Source organism: Pelodiscus sinensis, chromosome 2, assembly GCF_052426305.1.
Source record: "Pelodiscus sinensis isolate ZL-2025 chromosome 2, ASM5242630v1, whole genome shotgun sequence".
Lineage (NCBI taxonomy): Eukaryota > Metazoa > Chordata > Testudines > Trionychidae > Pelodiscus > Pelodiscus sinensis.
The window spans coordinates 64,690,825-64,712,492 of record NC_143053.1 but is presented as its reverse complement, the minus strand read 5'-3'; the positions used below and the strand labels follow the sequence as shown (position 1 = coordinate 64,712,492).

The 21,668-nt window shown below is 47.9% G+C and overlaps 1 protein-coding gene and 1 long non-coding RNA gene across 3 annotated transcripts in view; one reads left to right on the top strand and one right to left on the bottom strand.

The window, feature by feature from the left end:
• NSMAF (neutral sphingomyelinase activation associated factor) overlaps window positions 1–2,509 on the bottom strand; it is a 65,067-nt gene extending 62,558 nt beyond the window's left edge. For both annotated transcript variants that reach the window (XM_075920652.2, XM_075920653.2), the window contains exon 1: window positions 2,379–2,509. In XM_075920652.2, the coding sequence (XP_075776767.1) occupies window positions 2,379–2,431 (53 nt within the window). In that variant the 5' untranslated portion in view covers window positions 2,432–2,509. The remainder of the gene's footprint in view (window positions 1–2,378) is intronic.
• Window positions 2,510–3,022: 513 nt separating this feature from the next.
• Window positions 3,023–11,646, top strand: LOC142827060 (uncharacterized). Its single transcript, XR_012901435.2, has 2 exons — window positions 3,023–3,782; window positions 7,646–11,646. It is a non-coding gene; the product is annotated as an uncharacterized LOC142827060 (long non-coding RNA).
• The last annotated feature ends 10,022 nt before the right edge of the window (window positions 11,647–21,668 follow it).

The window sequence follows — 21,668 nt, the reverse complement described above, 5'->3', positions numbered from 1 at the left end:
GGAGGCTGGGGATGGCAGGGTTCAGAGTAGGGGAGATGTGGAGGTGCAGATATCAGGGCAGAGAGCTGGAGGTGTGGGGCAGGGGACTGGGGGTTCAGGGCAGGGCAATGTGGGGGATGAAGGAATCAGTGCAGACAGCTGAGAACAGGGGGCTGATGGCAAATGGGATATGAGGGGTGCAGGAATCAGGACAGGGGGCTCAGAAATAAAGTTTGGGGGTGGAAGTCATGTATCAGGGAAGGGAACTGGGGATACAGGGGTGAATGCGGAGGTGAGGGGGGCAAGGGCACCATTTTGGGAAGACGGGGCTGCAGCCACACATACTAGGTCATTGTTGCCCTTCCTCTTCCCCTGACAATCAGTGAGCAAGGGGAAGTACTCAGCTTGTGTGAATTCTCCTGTCCCTTCCCTGGGCAGCCGGGAGCTGGAGCAGAGGAAGACACATGCACTACACACCTTCCCACCTCACTCCCTGACAGTCGGGGTAGAGGAAAAGCAGCAGAGTGCTGGGTACATGTAGCTGCAGTCCCACCCACCTCCTTTCCAAATGGTAAGGGGATGGTGTCTAGAGGCTGGGGCAGCCCCAGACCAGGATGAAGGGGGGAGTAGGGCTGTTCCCTTTTCATCTGCCTGCTGCTTAGCAACGTAGCCAGCAGGAGAGCCCTGGGAGTACAGCTGGAAGCTGTGGGCCCACATGCGCAGCATGTCCTGCATGCCCCCTAGTTCTGCTCAGAAGGTATAAGTGGGACCTACCAACTTCATGGTCATGAAAAACACATCACTGATTATGAAATCTGGTCTCCCCATGAAACCTGTTTTTTTGTGTGCTTTTAACCTATACTATACAGATCTGACAGGGGAGACTTGCAGTAATTCCCTCTAATTTTTTCCATACCTGAATGGAATGAATGTTCTTATGTGCACTAATGTGGAAAGGACATGCAACATAAAGGTGATATGCAACAACACCTTTATATTGGTGCATGTAACAAAATTCACATGGGAGGTGGAGTTAAGAGGTTCCGAGTGTGGTAGGGGTGCTCAGAGCAGTGACAGAGGGATGCAGGATCTGAGGGCTCTAGCTTGGGATGAAGACTCTGGGATGGGCCTGAGAATAAGGGCTTTGGAATGCAGGATGGGGGCTCCATATTTGGGGAAGGGATCTGGGCAGGGACCTGGGGGGGGAGGTGGGGTCAGGGATGACAGCTGTGGGATGCAGGAGGGTGCTCAGTGCTGGGGGAGAAGAGCTCAAGGTGGGGAAGAAGGTTGGACTGAAGTTTACCAAGCTAGTTCTCTGTTGGGGATGGCAAGGAGGGGCCCCATTCACTCAGCCAAGGGAGCTCAGTAATGCAGCCAGCAGGGAAGTATTCCTCTCCTCTGGCCACAGCAGCTCAGTCCCTTCAGGACTTGGGAAGAGAGATTTCTCCTCAATGCAACCCTGAGCCCCTGCACAAGACTTAATAGGAAGCTGCGTGGCCATGAAGCTTGGGGGAACTTAGGGAGATCAGTGTTTCTCAAACTGGGGGGAAGGGGGTAAAGTGTTTCCACTCTTACTTCTGTATTGCCTTCAGATCTGGGCAGCCAGAATGGCAGCTGTTGATCAGGTGCCAAGCTCTGCAGGTGGCACCCCACCACCAGCAGTGCAGAAGTAAGGGTGACAATGCCAGGCCATCCTTACTCCTTAGCTGCTTTGCCTTCAGAGCTGGGAGACCAAAGAGTAGCAGCTGCTGACTGAGAACCCAGCTCTTCCATTAGCCATGCACAAGTAAGGGTGGCAATAGGATACCAGGTCACCCTTACTTCTGCTTGCGGCAGTGACACTGTCTTCAGAGCGGAGCAGGTGAAAAGCGGTGGCTGCTGCCTGGGAGCTCAGCACTGAAGGCAGAGCCACTGGCAGCAGCAGTGCAGAAGGGCAGCAGTCCTGCAACCCACCCCCACAATAAACTTGTGAGGGCTCAGGGTTGCATTGAGGAGGGGTCAGGATCTCTACCATGTCAAGAATAGGGCGCGTCAGCGTTAAACATCATGAAGTGTATGGTTTTTAAAATCCTCCCCCCATGAAACTGAGCAAAACGGACTTGAACGTGAGCGGGCCCTAAGTTCCCGAGAGGCCGGGAGTGTTTGCACTATGCCAGCACGGCGGGAGGGTGGGCAGGGAACTGTCAGGGGTGCCCACAGCTGCTCATCACCCCTTGGGCGGAGGAAGGAGAAAAGTGGCCGCGCTGCCCAAATCTGCGCTTGCTCTCTCCCGGGGGGGGGGGGGGGGGGGTTGTCGACGCCCCGCTGCAGAAGCCCGAGCCCAAGCTTCCCCTTCGCAGCCAGCCCCAGGCTGCCCTCCAGCCCCCGCCCCAGGCAGCCCGGCCCGGCCGAGTCCCCACCTCTCCTTGGAGTAGAGCTGCTGCTCCTGCCGCCTCTTCCGGGTGAAAGCCATGGGGCCGCCCGCAGGCCCCGCCTGGGGCGGAGAGCGCGGAGCCGGCCTCCCCCTCACCCCGCTGGCTGCCCGGGGCGCCTCTGGAGCATGTATCCCGCGGCGGGCAGCGAGCTGCAGCGGACCCCGCTCGCCAGGCCCGGGCCCGGCTGCACGCGGCGTTCGGCAGCGGCGGCGGCCGGGGAGATGCCTGCGCCCTGCCCCCTGCCGGCCCCATGCGGGGGACACTCCCCCCAGCCGCGGCCACCGCTGCTTATTGGTTCTTAACGCGGCCTGGCAGAGGCTCCCAATCCGTCCCAGTCAATGGCGCAGAGCCGGCTCCGAAGCCAGGCCGCGGGCACCAGCCTCCCTCCCTGCCCGTAACTGAGCTACAGAGCCGGCCGGGATCCGCCAGGGGACGGTCTGCCCGCTCCTCACAGCTGTGTGCGCGCTGGCGCCCCCCAGATGGCAGCAAGCTTGGCCCTTAAAGACATCTTCCTCCGGGAGTCTCTGGCCATGGGCAGGGAGTTACAGCTGGAAAGAACCTGACCCCACAGGATCTTGTAGGAAAGAGGATTTTGAAAAAGCCAAAGGTTAGAGGAGAAGTGGTCCTGTCTCTCTGATTAACTCACTTGTGTATTGGACTATGGCATCAGGAGTCAGACAAATTATTAAAATAAATACACCCTGGCTATGTCTACACTGCAGGCTTCTTGAGCCAAAACTTGCGGAGCAGCTACACTGCACGTGAATTCTTGCACAAGTAAATTTACAGTAAGGCGTTGGAACAGAGGGCTTCTTGCGCAAGCTCTCTGATGCTTCCTACGAGGAAGAAGCCTGCTTGCTCAAGAGGGCAGTGTGGACAAGCAGCAGGGAGATGTTGCCCAAGAACTGGCCTCCCTGAAAAAAACGCAGATGGCCGCTTGGATGCTCCGTACCCACACTCACAGCTCGCTACATCCTGCTTGCCAGACTCCCCCCCCCCTTAAAGGGCGAGGCACCTTGCAGACGCCACGCGCGGCAGCAGCAGCACAGATGGCAGCTCCACCACACAGCAGCACCCCCATCCCAGGAGCCATCCCAGGATTCCCAGCAGCCACGGAGGAGCACCAAGCAGCACGCACCATACTGGGCCGGGGCTGAGGTTGAGGCCCTTGTGGACCTGTGGGCATAGGAGGAAGCCTCCACGACCCCCAGTCCCATCTCCGCAACACCAACATTTTTGGCCACATGGCCTGGGCCCTGGCCAACCAAGGACATCTAGCCCACGCCCTTGAACAAGTCCGGGCCAAGGTCAAGGAGCTACACCTGGAGCCAGTGCCCAGCAGCCAGGACGTCTCCTGGGCCTCATCTGAGGTTGGCAATGGATCCTCCAGTGAGTGTTTCACTTCTCACTCGCAAGGGCGGCGGAGGTGGGTTCCCAGGGGGAAGAGGGAAGCGTCAGTCAGGCAGTTTGAGCTGCACGCCATGCAGCAGTACACAGCACATGCAACCTCATGCAGCCAGACTGTGTGGCACATGGACATGGCAGGCAGCTCCAGGGTACACCTGGGACCCTGCTGCTCACACACATCCTGCCTGGGGGAGGAAGGGGTGATGCTGGCTGGAAGCAGCCAAGCCCCAAGGGCACAGGCCACACATCACAAAGGGTGCTGCACACAAACAGCACGCAGCCATGCCTGCCTGTATGACACAGTTGCTGCTCCTGGGAAAAGCGCAGCAAGCCAGCCCTGTGAGCATGGCCCCTCTCGGAGACCCCAGGCTGCTCCCGGCCCCTCTGCTACCCCCGAGGGAATCCCCCCACTGCGGCCACACACTTCACTGGGCTACTTGTCCGAGGGCTGAAGATCCGAGTTGACAACTGTCTCTTTAGGAGCTTAATTACCTTTGAAAATCTGAGCTTAGATTTCCAAGTCCAATTTTCAAAAATGACTTTAGTCACTCAAGTGCTTTTGAAAATTTTAACTGAGGGCCTAAAGAGACCAAAATAGACAAAAGGCGGGAGATATGATATTCCTTTTAAAAACGCGTGACATCTATTTTTAACTAAATTTTGTATTATTTTTTTCCCCAGGGGCAACTAACCCCTCCGGTCCCCTCACTACGCCACTGCCCCCGCTCCTGCAGATCTGTCATCTTATGCATGTGTAAGATCTGTGAGAGCCGTCCCATGAATCTGCAGTTAGTGTCTGTGACGCCTGCTTTTGGATGGTCTCAATGCTGCCACATTCACCTCCAAAGAGGGGGCTTCCCAAAGCAGACTTGCTGCAGACTTGCTGCAGACTCCCAAGGCATCCACAGGTCCAGTCTCCTTTCAGTGGGCCCACTTCCCAGGGCTCATTGATCTTGAATCTGGCTTCCATCCCCTCTCCAATCTTTGCAACTGCCCAGAGGTGCTTGCCTTCCGCCTTATCCATTCCCACCTCATTCACCCCGCAGGGACAGTCTCTGCCTCACTTGTCCTAGGGACTATTTTACCAAGACGCAATACAAAGTTTCCATGTAAAAGGACTCACTACAAAACTAAAAACTTCAATGAGAGAATGATTAATACAGAGACATGTCTACATCTGCTGCAAGGAGACACCTCTGCCTGCCTCCACCCCTCTCCCCCAGAGTCTACAGCCCCATTGCAAAGCGGGGGAGTGGAAGGAAAGAGGCTGAGGCCCATCAACGGGACTGAAGCAGTCATGAGCAAGCCATGCCCGGGAGCCATTCTCCTGTCCATTGCTGGTGCAGTGTTGCTTCAGGCACGCTGAAATGCAGTCACCTCTAGATGGGCTGGACAGCTGTTTAACACCTGCTCAAGGTTTCAGACAGGGGACAGTGTGGGCTGCCTTCCTGCAGAGTCCCCCATCAGAACGACTGTGCCCTCCTAGCTTAGGAAAAGAATAAACAGGAGGATTGGAAATTAACCCACCCAGTCTCACATCCCCTAGGCAGGGAATGAGCCATCTAACTTAAGCCCCAGCTGGAGTATCATGTCCAGTTCTGGGTGCCACATTTCAGGAAACGTGGAGAAACTGGAGAAAGTCCAGAGAAGATCAACACAAATGATGAAAGGTCTAGAGAACATGAGATATGAGGCAAGGCTGAAGAAATTGGCCTTGTTTACCTTGGAAAAGAGAAGACCGAAAAGGGACACGAGAGCAGCTTTCAAGTAACTAAAAGAGTATCATAAGGAAGAGGAAGAAAAATTGTTCTGCTTGGCCTCTGAGATTAGGATGAGAAGCAATGGGCTTAAATTGCAGCAAGGGAGGTTTAGGTTGGACATGGGGAAAAACTTCCTGCCTGTCAGGGTGGTTAAACACTGGAATAAATTGCCTAGTGAGATTGTGGACTCTCCATCACTGGAGATATTTAAGACCAGGTTAGACAGTCAGGGATGAGCTAGGGCAACTCAACTCTGGAAACCCCAGGGGCCACACTGATACTTACAGAACATGCTGAGGGCTTCAACTTAAGTGTGGTTGCATATGCAAGCAAATATATACAAATAGCTTCTCTCACACTGACAGGCATGAATACAAAGATTAAGGCAAGACTACACTACACACTGGCCCCATTTAAGTCAGTTCTGCTGATATTAATAAAATGCAATATTTACCCGATTTCTACCCACGTGACAGCACTTTTCATGAGCAATGACAGTCCAAGAATTTAACTACTAAAACACATATCAACAGAAGATCATTACACTGACTACTTTTTTGTTTTGGCTCCCACTCGCCAGCCAAGTGTTGATCCACACATAAACCCAAACTTCACCATGGGGCACAAACAAACTGGCTGCAGGCAGCATACCAAGTTATTAATAAATATTTTATAAACCTTTACCTTTTCTCTCTGCTGCCATGTCTCCTCTCCTTGCTCCATCAGCTCCCCTGGTGCCTGCTGCCCCCCAACCCCTCACCCTCCTCTGCTGTCCTGACTCCTACCCTTCTCACTGCCCTCAGCCCTCCTGCGACCAGCCTCCCTTCACCAGCTGTTCTCTCCTCCCTGTGCCCACTCCTCCAATAGCCCCACTTTGATCATGTGAGCTACCCCTCTTCTAACACCTCCCTCTACACACCTGCCCTGCCTTTCTCCTCTGGTGCTGGTACCTCCCCTGACGGTGTCTGCCCTTCTTCACCCCAGAGTCCCCTGGCACCTGCACCTTCCCTTAGCCCTGCATCCACCTGGTGCCTCCCCCTTCCCTTACTGCCCCTGCCCCTTTGCCCTCTTTTTCCCTGATGCCCACCCCCTCACCACTCTCTGCCCCGTTCCCCTCCTGCCCCTCTGTGCCCTCACACATGACTTGCTCCATCCCCACTTTTCTCTTGCCCACCCCTTCTTTCAAGCCTTCTCCCAGCACCTCCCCCTTTAGCCCCCAATGCCCTTCCCCTCTCCTCCCCTCTCCCAGCATCACCCTGTCCCCCCTCCCACTGACACCTCCCCTCCTGCCTTTTCCCTCATTGTCTGCACTTGGCCCCCTGCCATTTGTCTCTCCTGCACCCCTGTCTCTTGATGCCTTCCCCTTTCTAGCCCCTTCCCCCAAGCATCTTCACCTCCCCCTCCACCCCTTCCTTTCCCTTCCGCTCCACTGTGCTCCGCTTCCACTCCCACCCTTGCCCCTCCCCCTTCCCTTTTCCTTTCCCTACCTTCTGCCTTCCACGCCTGGAGGCCGAACCCCGAGGCAGCCCCGCAACTTGCCTCTGAAGAGTTTTAAATCCCAGGCCGTGATGTCACATTACACCCGGGTGTCCTCCCCGCCCACCAGCAATGCTGCACATAGAAGCAGCAGCAGCAGCTGACAGGAGCGGAGTTGTGCTGAGCTGCGCACAGCAGGGACGGTCCGGGGCCATGGGGAACGCTCTGGGGGCGGGGTGGGAGGACGCGCAGGGAGGGTCCAGGACCCGCTCCAAGCAGAGCTGGGGGAGAGACCCAACTCCACATATTGGTGGAGCAGGGCCCCTGGCTCTGTAACTCGCCGGCACTTCCGGGTTCAGGGGCATGAGGCCCTCTTAGGCGCGGGGCCCGATTCGGCCGAATCGGCTTAAGGCCAGCCTTGGTAGCCCTGGCTCCAATCCATGGAGGATCACTTCACTCCCAGGATTTTCAGCTAGTCCTTACATGACTGATTGGGCCCAAGCCAATAGTGTGTGGTGTAACATGAGGCTCAGGGAGGAGGTCACGGGGCTCAGGGACACTGTGGCCAGGGCTGACTGACCACCTCACTGTTTTTTGTGTTCTCTACAGGAGGACCAGCCAGGAGAGAGGGACCCTCCAGCCCTGCGCCAGCAATGATGACCCAGGGACCCAGGCCAGGCAGCGCGACCAGCTCCTTCAGTGGCATGTGCAGGCCGTGTAGCGGATGGAGGAGGCAGTCAGCACCAAGACCAGGGCTGACCTGGAGTGGTGGCAGCAGGCATGGGGCCAGTTCCTCCAGCGGTGCAACCGTATGTGCGACAGCATCTCCACCCTCATGTCACACATCGGCTATGCCACGCACTATGGCATGGCCTTGCCCCACCCCGCCTCTTTCCCTGCTGTGCCCATGCCCCCTCCTGCCATTCCTCCTGCCATGCCTATGCCCTCACACTGCACCCCATCTTGCCCATCTCCCCGTGCTGCCTGCTCCAACCCGGACTGAAGGGCGCCGAGGCCTCCATACCTGTGGATGCACCGGGAGGAGCCGCTTGGCCCCGCCAGCCAGCCAGGAAGTTGGTGTTCCTGTTCTTAGGCTGAGACCTGGAGAGAAGGCAGGCCCAGGTCTCCCTACCCACCCGTTGCGTGCAGAAGTCGGAAGACGTTCAAGAAACTTAGGGGAAACTGTTGGGAAAAATCTGTATAGGACTAGTTCTTGGGCAAAGGAGGGTATGTCTACACTAGCACCCTAGTTTGAACTAGAGTAGTAATGTAGGCAACCGAAGTTGCAAATGAAGCCCGGGATTTGAATTTCCTGGGCTTCATTTGCATCTTGCCAGGCGCCGCCATTTTTAAATGTCCGCTAGTGCGGACTCCGTGCTGCGCGGCTACACGCGGCACGGACTAGGTAGTTCGGACTAGGCTTCCTATCCGAACTACCGTTACTCCTCGTGAACTTTGTATTTGTCTTGGGGAGGGGAAGGAGGGCTCATAACCTGGAGGGGAGGGGGCTTGGAATGGCATGGGGGGCCACCTCAGATGCAGGTACTTGGGGTTGGGTGGGTCCAGGAAACACAGGGGAGGTGGACAGGAGGAGGGAGGCTGGAGAGGGGTCAGGGATGGCAGGGGGAGGAGGCATAGGCATTGCTTGGGGAGGGGGCATGAGTATTTCTTGGGGAAGAAGCAGAGGCATTTCCTGGGGGCCAGGAGGAGGGAAAATGGGCATAGCAGGTAGAGCAGGAGGGTGGTAGGCAGGAGCAGCAACATCAGATGAGTGTGCCATCATTTCCCCCATGATGGCACACATGCTATCACACCGCTGCATGAGCTGGTCCTGGGCATGATTCTGCCACTCGGCGTCCTCCTGGATCTTCTGTGCCAGAGTCTGCTGCATGTCACACAGGACTCTGACATGCTGCCACATGAGGTCTTCCTGGACCCTGGCATGTTTTCAGGTGCCCTGGGCTCTTGCGGCTGGCACGGGTGGCGTGGCTCACCTCTCAGTCCAGGCTGGTCTGGCTGTGGAGCACACAAAGAGGGAGAGGCGGTCAGTCATCCATGCAGACACTGTCCCTGACGCTGTGCCCTCCTCTCTGAGCAGCAACCAACAGTCCTCGGGCCAGAGGACAGGGGATGTCCCAGGAACAAGGCCAGATGTGACCTGCACAGCAGGCCCTGCCTCAAAGGGGCCCTGAGATGCCCAGGGGACCATGTTGCCTGCTTCTCCCCATCCCCCCAGCCCAAAGAGAAGCAGGCAAGGGAAGTGTCTGACCACAGTGGGATCCCATGGGCAGCAGAGGAGCCAGGGGCAGCCTGGCCTCCCTGGGGTCCACACACACACCTGCACCTGGCAGCACTGTCTGCGAGAGCAGGTGGTGTCTTGCACATGCAGGTATGCCCGTCTGTTGTGTGGGGCAATCTTCGGGGTGTCTGGGGTCGTGCCTGCACCCTTGTGGCTAGTCTGCTTCCAGCCATGGCATGTGCTAGGAGGACCCTAGCTAGATGTGTGTCTGGCCTCCTCTGAGCCTGGCAGCAGGATCCTACCCATGCTGAGGGGCTGCCTGCTGCACGACAGGGTGATGGTGTCTGTCTTGTCCGCCTCCTCCTCCTGCTCTCTGTGGTCCTCCTCCTCCTCTGCCGTGACCTCCAGCCAGGCAACAATGTGGGTCTCAAGGCCGGAGTCTACTACGATGGATGAGGAAGACATTCTCCGCCCCCCCCCCCCCCCCAGGATCTGGAGCAGCTCCTGGTAGTAGGGGTAGGTGTGGGTTCCTGTGCCTGAGCGCAAGCTGTGATCTCTGGCCCTGATGTATCGCTGATGGAGCTTTTTGACCTTACTCCAGACCTGTTCTAAAGTCCGGGATGGATGTCCATGCTCTGCCAGGGACTCAGCCATGCGCTCAAAGATCTTGGCATTGCGGTGCTTGGACAGAGATCCTGCAATGTCTCCTCCTCACCACACAGTTCAAGGAGGGGCAGGATGTCCGCTCTGGACCAGGAGAGTGCTCGCCTTTTGGTTCCACTGGGTGGATCCTGGAACACCTGGGGCTGCTCCCTGTGAGGGCTAGGAGATCTGGGGGGTTTGTGGCTCCACCATGATTGGCAAGGCCTGTGGCAGGAAGAAGCACACAGTCAGGATGCTGCTCTCAGTCTGGCTTTCTGCCACAAGGCTTGTCCAGGGTGTCTGCAGCTTTAAGAGGTTCCAGGAGACAGGAACTACAGAGTTGTGATTACTTTGGACAGCGTGTCCACCAGGGCACCTGTGTTATTTCCTGGAAGCCTCTTCCTTCAAAAGAAAACCCTCCTCCCTGTCCACACATGCCGTTTTCCGAAAGAGCTCTTTCGGAAAAGACATTCTTCCTCGTAGAAAGAGGAGTACTGCTGTCGGAAAAACCCCTTTGTTCTTTCAATTTACTTTCATAAGAATGCGATTACAGTGTGGATGTAACTCAAGTTTTGTCAGAAAAACAGCACTTTTTCCGACAAAACTCTATAGTGTACACATACCCACAGCTGGAGGCTGGGTGTGAGCCAGAACAGAGGTGGAAGCAAAACAGGGCTAGGTGGCGCACCCACCCTGCCCCCTTATGGGGGCAGGTTCATGCCCTATCATGCCCCTCAGACATTCCTACATGCCCCACCGTTTGGGGACCACTGTGTTAGAGGATGAGAAGGATTCATATTTTGCCACCATCCTAATTCAGTAAAATAGCTTCAGGAGCAAGATTAATTTCCTAAGAAATATTTAGATATGTAACAGTTCCCCATATGTGATTGTAGCCAGACAGAGACACCCGCCCTCCTCCCGTCACATCCATCTTACTTGCCCCTCTGAGGTGCCTGGAGCACACAGGACACAGAGAGCAATAAAATCAGCATAGTCTTTGATGCCTTGACAGAGGCCCGGATATGCTGGCTCATCTGACCCTGGATAACTGTAAACACAGATAAGAGAGGGTGATCCAGCCAATGAACAACCTAGAGGCTGCGAGAACTCCCCTTGGCTGGCACCTATGTTGATACAATCACACAACCGTCCCTGGGAGAGGAATCTCCCGCTGAGTAAAGAATTTCCAGTACCCTCAATTTAGTTATCTCTCTTACAAGTGTAAATTAAGTTCACAACTCCCTTGTAAGACTGGTGTCACAAAGACAAACCAGCACAATTTGGCACCATAGATAAGAAAGAAAATACGTGACCCCACAGGTATAAAGATGGGCCCAGCAGCACACTCACTCTGAGCATCAATCTACCATCTACCTGCTGATCGGGTTAGGTGATTGCCTTCCGAGGTCCACATGGGGACGCCCAGTCTCGTATTCATCTTTCCCGGGGAATTGAATGACCGGCCTTGGCCTGACACGCTGGGACTGAGCGACGCAGAAGGGGGTAAAAATTGTACCTGTATGTGTCCTTTTGTTTTTAGTGCATGCATAGAATAGAGCTCTTTAAAGATTAAGCTGTCACTTGGTACCATTATTTTCTATCTTCTTTTTCCTTTGTAACCACTTTAAGACCTGTATTTGCTAGCAGTTAAGAAGTAGAACAATAGCCATTGTAACCACATGCTTTATAAGTCTCTTTAATAAACCTGTAACTGTTTAAGCTTTAACCTGACTCCTCCTGTTGCTGTAACAGAACCAGACACTATTAAAAGAACTCCAGACGGTCATAGGGGCAGACACAGGCAGAGCTGGGCGTTTGGGTCCTGTTGCCTCCACGGCACAGACCCCTGGGGCACCCGTTAGCCTTTTCCAGGCTGCCCGCTACGAAGGGACCCCATCCTAGCAGCTAAAGACTCAGGTGTAATAAGCTCTCCCTGCGAACTCTTGGGGCACCCGTCAGCCTTCCCTAGGCTGCCTGCTGCGAAGGGACTCTGTCCTAGAAGTTGAAAACTCGAGTGTATAACACACACAGACCACACACACTGCCCTGACCATCGGCTGACAGTGATCAAGATCACCATTTTTTAACAGCCACTCTTGCATAAATTGTAACCTGATTCACCAAATGTAAAGAACACACTCAAGGTAACAAGTTCTACGCAAAATCTGATATTGCGTGATTTAGTAGTCTGTGCAAAACAGGCCCTAAGAGATCATGTAGTTATGAACACTAGACCAGAATTATGTAGTGCATGTCTGCCCTCTGTAGTATAGTTATCTCCTATTTTACAACATGTATAGAAAGCAACAGTGAGAACAATAGCCTTCTTGTTTTCACAGTGTTTTTAAAAAATAAGACTTTTCCAGGAAATAAGTTTATTCGGAACACTAAAAAAAGAGTGCTTCAAAAAGAAAAGGCCCCTATCTCTGTAACAACTGACTGGTTAGGAGAAGAGAGGAAGAAGTAGTGTTGTTTATTTTAAATTGATTCAGATTTTTATCCTAGAAGAGAGATGCAATTCTGCTTGTGTGTATGGAACATTTTTCAAGACAAAATTAACATTTCTGCCCTGGATCCATAAATGCTATATCACTTTTAAAGCATCAAGCTTAATGTCTCCACTTGGTATGATTTGAAAGAGAAGTACTTTGTTTGACACTGCTGCCTCATTATAATAAGCCTAACTTCAGGGGCCTTATATTTAAAGAGCTGAAACAGTAATGTGTGTGAATCTGCTCAGGACTGCATCACTCCGCAATATGCAGGAAATAAACTGAGCAGCTCTTAATATTATATTCCTGTAATTAAAATATTAAAAAATTCTAAGAGAAAAAAACCCCATAAATAAAAGAATGTGCTCATTGTGATGCTGGTGACCCCAAACCAGCTCTTGCCCATGCTGCAGGCATTCACTAAGAACTGAGAAACTCGTAGCTAGAGACCAGACCAGTTGTCTTATATATTAGTGTTGCTCAGAATAGGTATTCATATTATACAACCATATTTGGTATTTATATTATAGAACATTTGTAAATTTCCACATGCAGTAATCTTAACTGTAATGTCTGTATTCCATGCTATAAGTATATGTAAGTTTTGATTTATAACTTTGGCCTGGTCTACAGTAGGGAATAAGTTCAAATTAAGATCTACAAGTTCAGTTTTATTAGTCTTTAAGGTGCTACTAGACTATTAATAGTTTTTTAAACTTTAGCTATGTTAGGGTATGTCTACACTACCACCCTAGTTCGTGAAATGAGGAGTAACGGTAGTTCGGAATAGGAAGCCTAGTCCGAAACACCTAGTCCGTGCCGCGTGTAGCCGTGCGGGACGGAGTCCGCACTAGCGGACATTTAAAAATGGCGGCGCCCGGCAAGATGCAAATGAAGCCCGGGAAATTCAAATCCCGGGCTTCATTTACAACTCCAGTTGCCTACATTACCACCCTAGTTCGAACTAGGGTGGTAGTGTAGACATACCCTTATGTGTGTACCTTAAGTCAAAGTATCTTAACTCAAATTTTGGTGCTGTCCACACTGTGGGAAGAGCACACTCTCCCTTCCACTTCCTTTACTCCTCATAGAAGCAGGACTACCGGCATCAACAGGAGCGCCCTCTCTGTTTGAATTAGCATGTCTTCATTAGATCAGCTAATTCAAACCCTGGAAAATCGACTGCATCAGCTTTGATCTTATCTGTAGTGTAGACATGGCCTTTGAAAAAATGTCTTCTGAACTTGTGTGAACCAAGATTAGAAGAGCATTCTGACCCCCCCATGCACACGCACATGCACACGCGCACACTCACATACACACACTGCTTTGCGCCACCCTGCCCATGAAAAAGGACTATCTAAGTCAAGGCACATTGCAATACAAAGGATTGGTTAATAGCCCTATCCCACTTTTTGGCAATGCCATCTGCAAGGAAGCTCATCCTATAGTCCTGGAAGCTGAATGAAGGAGCTGAAACAAAGTCACAGGAAAATTATCCATACCTGTGCTGTCTGAACTCTGAAAGAGTTAGAGACCATAAACATGACAGAGATTACCTCCCGGGTCTGCCCTGAAAAACACTTGGGATTGACAGATCTCAGTAATTCTGTCACTCTTAGGATACTGCCTATAACATATATCTACAGTACTTTTTATTCCATGCATATATTTAGGGGTATTGCATGCTGCAAACAAAATAGCTTTAGAAGTCAACCATAGCTTTATTAGGCATGTCTGCACTACCACTTTAACACCAAGGGCTGTTGCCCTACTACATACTTTTTAATTCATCCTTATAATTGCAATCAAACTCTTTTTTTTGGGGGGGGGGGAAGAATCTTGGTCATAGTTTAGTACTTCTTGGCTGTGTCTACACTGGGCCACTTATTCCAGAAAATCAGCCGCTTTTCCGGAATAAGCTGCGAGCTGTCTACACTGGCCCTTAAATTTCCGGAAAAGCAACGAAGCTCTACGGTACAAAATCAGCCGCTATTCCGGAAAAACTATTCTGCTCCCGCTCGGGCATAAGTCCTTATTCCGGAACACTGTTCCGGAAAAGGGCCAGTGTAGACAGCCCAGTAGTCTTTTCCAGAAAAAAGCCCCGATCGCAAAAATGGCGATTGGGGCTCTTTTCCGGAAAAGCACGTCTACATTGGCCACAGACGCTTTTCCGGAAAAAGGGCTTTTCCGGAAAAGCAGCCTGCCAATGTAGACGCTCCTTTTCCAGAAAAACTGAAAACGGAATAGTATTCCGTTTTAAGCATTTCCGGAAATTCATGCCAGTGTAGACACAGCCCTTATGTATTCCCTTTGATTTTTCAGGCACTTGCATTTGGCTCTCTGAGAACATTTGATGTCATAGGTGACGTGTGGTAGCACTCAGGAGGTGTACCATTTCTCTCTGCCGCCACTAAAATTTTAAATGCGATGTCCTCACATGCCTTCTTGCCCTTCTGGGTGAAGCTCCTTAGATCCTCTGCCCCTGCAGGCACCAGGGGTCTCTACTTCTCAAATGGGTTCTGAAGTTCTCTATGGGTCTGTCTACACAGTAGGGCAAAAGTCGAATTAAGCTATGCAAATTCAGCTATGCCAACTGCGCAGCTTAAGTTGAAATAGCATAATTTGGTTTTTGGTACTGTCTACACAGCAGGAAGCTGAAGGAAGAACACTCTTCAACTTCTCTTACTCCTCATGAAATGAAGGTTACAGGAGTTGGAGTAAGAAGTCCTCCATCTCACCATTATTTCAAAATAATGGCTTTGTAGAGGCGCACTTTTTTATTTTGGATAATGTCAGTTATTCCGAAATAATGCTGCTGTGTAAACATAGCCTATCTGATTCCATTATTTGTATTATAATGGAATATTTATAAATATAAATATATTTCAATATTTCCTTGAAGCTTGATTTAGACCTCCCCCTGCTGGTGCAATTCTATTACAACACATTCAAAATGAAATATGCCTGTACTTCAGCCCACAATAAAAGTTTATTTTAAGAATCATTCAATAAAATCAAAATGGCAACTTTATAGTGATTAGCTACTACAGTATGGGTGCTGTGGAAATATTTTGGATTTATTAGCTAGCTAGACAGATTTATAGAAATGTTTTCTCGCGTGTACTGCTTAATAAGTTTGTGATAGGGGTAACATCATGCATGCTAGAACATAACAAATGTCAGACTAAATCTGACCAGTGATCCATGCTTGCTTTAAGGGTTCTGGTAACATGTCTCAGGAACCTACATAAGGATTTAGGCCGCAGTTTGGAAAATCTTGGCTTGGCCACTCTTCCTTTTTTTCTCTTTATGGCCTGGAACTCTGGAACACTTAAATAAGTTGATGATTTGTCTGCAGACAGAAATTACTGATTTTGTGAGGTGACTGATTTATGAGGAGTGCGTTAGATGATTTACAAATAAAGAACTAGAGGAAAACAGATGTCTTCTTCACCAAATGAAGAGAGCACTCCATCCTAATCCCAGACTAGAATGTAGAATCTGGAGATATAACTGTGGAATCTGAGAATAAATGTGTGTGAGTGCATTGAAACCAACAGCAAACAACCCAGTGACTTCAATGGAACTAGGATTTTATCCCAGGAGTTTATGTTCTTCAAACATATTTAGCTAGTAAAGGAATGGAGGTCAAGTTTTATCCAAATACATAAAAAATTTTGAAACTAACTTTTTAGATTCTTTCACTTTTTAGAAATACCTTTTGTTTTAATAACACTTTTCAGCAAGTTCCCCCATTCTTTTTATTAAATGAATAACAGTTACAAAATGTGGAAATGTTCTTTTATATTTTTGGTCACTTGGTGGCACTAAACTAACACTGTATACATATTAACATGAAAAGGTTCATTTCCTAGTGTACTTTTGTTGTGCTTGGCCTGAAGAAAAACACTTTGTTTTGTACATGGCTAGATTCTCATAGAATAAGATTAACAAAACAAAACAAAAACAAATCAGTTATGAAATTCTACCCCAGAACAAAAATAATCTCCAAAAGAACCTGCCTACTTGGCTAAGTCTCCACTTGTCTTACTGTGTTCCTACCTGTCTGGTAACTAACAATTAATTCATGGAATATTTCTAATAATCTGAAAAATAATGTAATATATTTGCAGTTTGAGAAAATAAATAACAGTAGTATAATGTAAAACATAATAAGGCAAATCCTTGGCTCCCACACAAAATATTAGCGATAAACATCTGCAGCCTTAGGGCCATGGAATTTCAATCAAACTATGAAGCCAGAAGGTTAGTCCTATGTATTTGTGTAGTAGGCAGGGAACACGGCTGTCCTGACCTGTACATATCCCAAAATCCACAGAGAAATCCCCCCCAAACTCAAGAAACCTTTGGATAGCTGGATTATCCAGTTAAATGTCTGTAGTCTGTTTGGTTCTGTTCAGCACCCTAATTCCATTCATAATATAGACTCTCCAAGGAGTTTTCAGGAAAAAAATGCTATGGAGTGCGACTGCTCCCCATCTAGCCACACCTCTAAAATCAGAGAAACCATGATTGAGTAGAGTTTTCACAGAGTGATTTCCATAGAGTTGAATGCAGAGAGTGAGTCCATGTTGTTTCAAACTCTTACCCCAAATTGTGACCTAAAGGGCTAGATTTTTTTTTCAGTGATAAAACTGGAAGACAGAGCATGGCCCATGTCATTGTATTTTAAAACAAAGACTTTTTCCATCAAGAAGTTTTAGAATTATATTAAACACTATTTTTACTTTGTTTCTTTTCCTGCCTTAGTACTGATTATATTTGCAACTCTAGTACTATAGAATTTTGATGATCATGACAGAAGAATAAACCACCAAGCAGTTTTAAACTACTTCTGGAGCACTGAGCAGGCTTAATCTGTTAGGATCAGATGGATGTTTCTCGCATATCAATTCTTCACAATTACAGAGGGTTGGGTATTAATGGTCTTCAGTTCTTCCACTCATCCACTTAATTTCTATGATTCTTCAGACATGAAGTAGTGTATGCTTTTTTTGCATGGTGGATCTTGTGACAGATAATTGCAATTTCCTGCAATACCTTTGGGAGATCTTACTGAATTAAGTTTAAGTATCTTTGGACCCCTTGTAACTGTCAAGGTTATGTATTACTGTGTGTCTGGATGATCAAAGGACTATAATGAACAATGTAAAAGGTAACAATGAACTTTTAGAACAATACAGTTGAAGTGAAGTTCCTAGGAAATATCTGGGGCACGGGATATGTGAATGCAAATTCTCTCTTCTCTTCTCCCCATCTCCAGTTATGCAAAACCCTATTGCTTTGAAGCTATTCATAACGGGAAGGAAATAGTCTGCTGACACTTTTCCCAGGATCCCAAGGTCAAAACCCCCAATTATATAAAGGACCAACTCACAGATTCATGAGTGTGCTTCTTTTGAGCTAACAACTGGTATAAACTTGTACCCACAGAAAAATCCCCTTTTCAGGGTTTAAAGGACTTATTAGTTGGCATTGGAAGTGATCTCTGGTAAGCTTGTTAGTGTGTGTCTAGGTTCTTTTATTATTTTTAATGTTTCTCTGTAATACTTTTACCTTAAGAATAAATGTGTTTGCATAGAAAGGTCTGTGTGGTAACCTATCACGGAAGGCAGTCACACTGTTCATAGTCTCCGAGAGGATAGCAAAGCTGGCCTGCTGAGACAGTCTGCCTTGCTGGGGAGCTCAGATTGTAGGCAGGGAGCTGTCCGACCTGGAAAAACAGTCACTTGGGCTGTGTCCAGACTCAGGGGTTTTTTCGAAAAAAGTAGCCTTTTTTCGAAAAAACTTCACCTGCGTCTAGACTGCAGCCACGTTCTTTCGAAATTAAATCGAAAGAACGCGGCTTTTCTTTCGACGGCGGTAAACTTCATTGCACGAGGAAGAACGCCTTCTTTCGAAAGTTCCTCTTTCGAAAGAAGGCGTTCTTGAATGTAAATAGGGCTTCTTCGAAAGAGAGCATCCAGACTCACTGGGTGCTTTCTTTCAAAAAAGCAAGCCGCTTTTTCGAAAGTTCCGCGTGCAGTCTAGACGCTCTCTTTCGAAAGAGGCTCTTTCGAAAGAGGCTTGCAGTCTAGACATAGCCTAGGAGGGAGAAAAATGCAGGTCTCTGCTCAAAATAGTCAACAACTGAGGAGCTGGGAGCTTAAAAGTGGGTGCCTGAGCTGAATCACAAGGGGAAACACAGGTGCAGTTGACCTGAACTATGATAGACGTGTCACAACTCAAGCAGGGAAGTCCTTATTCACATTTTTGGTTGGCTCTGTGACTTCATGTGACTCCACCCATTTAAAGCTCAGTTGTATTTGGGTTTTTCTTTTTTTGGCGGGGGGGGGGGGGAGAAATTATATTAATTTTCTCAGCATACTGGGCCAAACTGTCTCAGAATCATCAACCATGAAGTTAATGGATTTGCACAGGAGATATGTTAGGGAAGAATTTGAGTATTCTACTTAAAAATAACTAGTTTTTGTGAGTTTTTGACTAAATGTAATCCAAATATAACAACATTTAATCTGCTCAAAAATTGAATAAATATGAGCTACATTAATACAAGCCATTTGACAATCATACAATTCTCGGTAACTAACACCAGTCAACTTTTATTTCTAAAATTATTATCAAGATCTTTTCAAAAGTGCCAGAAATAACATTAGCATTTTTAGCCCTTTGTGCTGACAATATGAATACTGGAAGCCAAATCATTGGAACCACCACCCGCAGAAATAAGTCAAAACATCAGAAGGATAAGGAGGATGCCCATTAAAAACTTTTCTACAACTACAGTCATGGAAGCATTCTGATCCTACACATCACAATCTCCTAGTACTTCCCATAAGCCTGCTTGAATCACAGAAAACTAATTTTACAGACATGGTAAAAATGATCATCATTTTAATTACTTGCAGTGTCTTGATTATAGTTGTAACCAGAATGATGAACTTTTCATGGCAGCTCATAAGTGTCCTTTCCGTATGATTGTACAGTTATCTCCTAAATCGCATTTGCTCATACAGCATAAGCTTGGTTAATTCTAAATGTAATCAGTTTATAATGATATTGAAAAGAAATATTAACTCCTATCCCCTCACTCAAGCCTAGATTTCAGCTCTGTGAGCCAAAGGGCATCTTGAGGTGGCTGGAATCCTAGAATGAATTCTGGATTGTCCAGAGACTGAAAGGACATAGAAACTCAACTATCCTCTTGTTCCTAAATGCAGATCTTCCACTAAAATATTGCAACATGTTGACAGAACAGTGCTGCTACTTGCATTGTTCCTGGTTACTGTAGGGCAAATCCTTTGCTCCTTATTCAAATGGATTTCAATTAAACCTTTGCCTGAGTAAGGATTGAGTAAAATTTAGAGTAACCTTATGACTTAAAGAGAACTCTTTGAAGCTTTCTGGTAGGACAGTCAAAGGCACTACTCATGAACAATTTTTCCCTCTTTGACCCTGATTAGCTCTTGGGTATTGAATGGGGGCAGAACTATGGTTCTGTTCTCTGCCCTCCCCTTTTTCAGTCATTTAGGCCAGAACCTTGAAGGCATTTGGACAAAAGACTATGGGTGAAATCCTAGCCCTATTGCTATTAATATGAATTCCCTATCGACTTCGGTACAGTTAGGATTTCTCCCTACTCGAGCAACTTTTCTATAGCTGTCAGGACACGTCTTCTTGGGGAAGTTCTAATTTTAGTATCATTTCATGCCTACAATCCTGCTTTCACTCAGTCTATTCATTGTCATGAATTCACAGGGTATATTTCTACTGACAATGAAAACATTTGGTTACACACTTCAAACAAATTGTTAGTGTATGAATACCGAATGCTGCATTTGATACTGAGAGAAAAAAAGGGATAGGGTCTAAACTTTTATAACTTGGCATACCTCCATAGGAATCAATGAAGTTTTACCAGATTATACCATCTGAGAATCTGGCCCATGACATTTTAAAAATAAAAGTACAACACCTATAACACTTGAACTCAATCCCTTTGAAATATAAGGTGGCAGCATTATCCACTGGTCTACAGCCTCTTCAGTCAAAAGCCCTTGGAATTTAGAGATATTATTGTTGGCCACTGGGAAGCACACATATTGTTCCATAAAAGAAACAGAAATGTGTTGTGAGTTCAAAAGAAAAATTAATAAAAAAGTAAAAATGAGGGCTATGGAGTTCACACAAAGTGCATGCTTTTGTTCCATACCAAAGCTATATGCATGAAAAATTGCATGAAAAGTCTGATTTAATTCAGTTTGTTTTGCTTCTTGCAAAAATTAAAGGAACTGACAATAATAAGTATATTTGGTCTGTGTTAACCATCCATTTCTCTGTTAATAAAGAGTCTTTTAATTTTATTTGATCTTTAACAGTGCATGCAAGACCTAATAATTCTTAGCAAAGAAATAAAATCACAGTGCTTAGTGTTGGCAATACAATACTCCAAACCCCCAGTCAAGTGAGGGTCTGGAAATCTGCAGAGAAAGGGTTTTGGGTTTCACTCTCTCCCCCGCTTTCCCTTCCCCCGCCAGTTACCCTCAGTGAGCATAAGTAATAATAGACTCAATTCTCCACTCACTTACCCTGGTGAATGTCAGATAATGTCACTACAGTCAGTGGCATTACACAGATACCAACCCATGTGAATGGAGAATCAGGCACAATGTATGTGTAAATACACTAAATAGAAACAGTACTGCATTCTTTAACACTGAAACTAATGGGAGCTTTTTGTGCACAAAGAATACAGGATCAGGCCAAAGCATTGAGTAGTAGTGTTGAAAAACACATCCCTCCCCCTTGCAGCACTGGGATGCAGTCCTGCACAAATATGTTCTTAATACAGAGAAGGGATTCATCCCAGTCAAGTGTAAAACAAATACCTTTTATTGTAACCCTACAAAAATATGTCAAAACATCAAAAGAGAAATCAGGCTGCCATGTATATTTTGTTAAAGTAAAGTAACTTTTTAAGGTCATGTCATATTTTGAAAAAATACATTTATTTTAATTTTGATATGTAGGTACAGCACATTGATATGGACAGCTATGATAAAGTTTCATGTCTCATTAGACATGCATAATATAACCCCTTAGAATTAGAAAAGCTCCTCTTTTCTCATAGGGATGAAGCTGAACATGAATAATAAATCAACTAGTAGTTCTAAATAGATAATGCTCTGTTGCAGAGCAATTATGTTACACAGGTCCTCACCTGTGGAAGGCG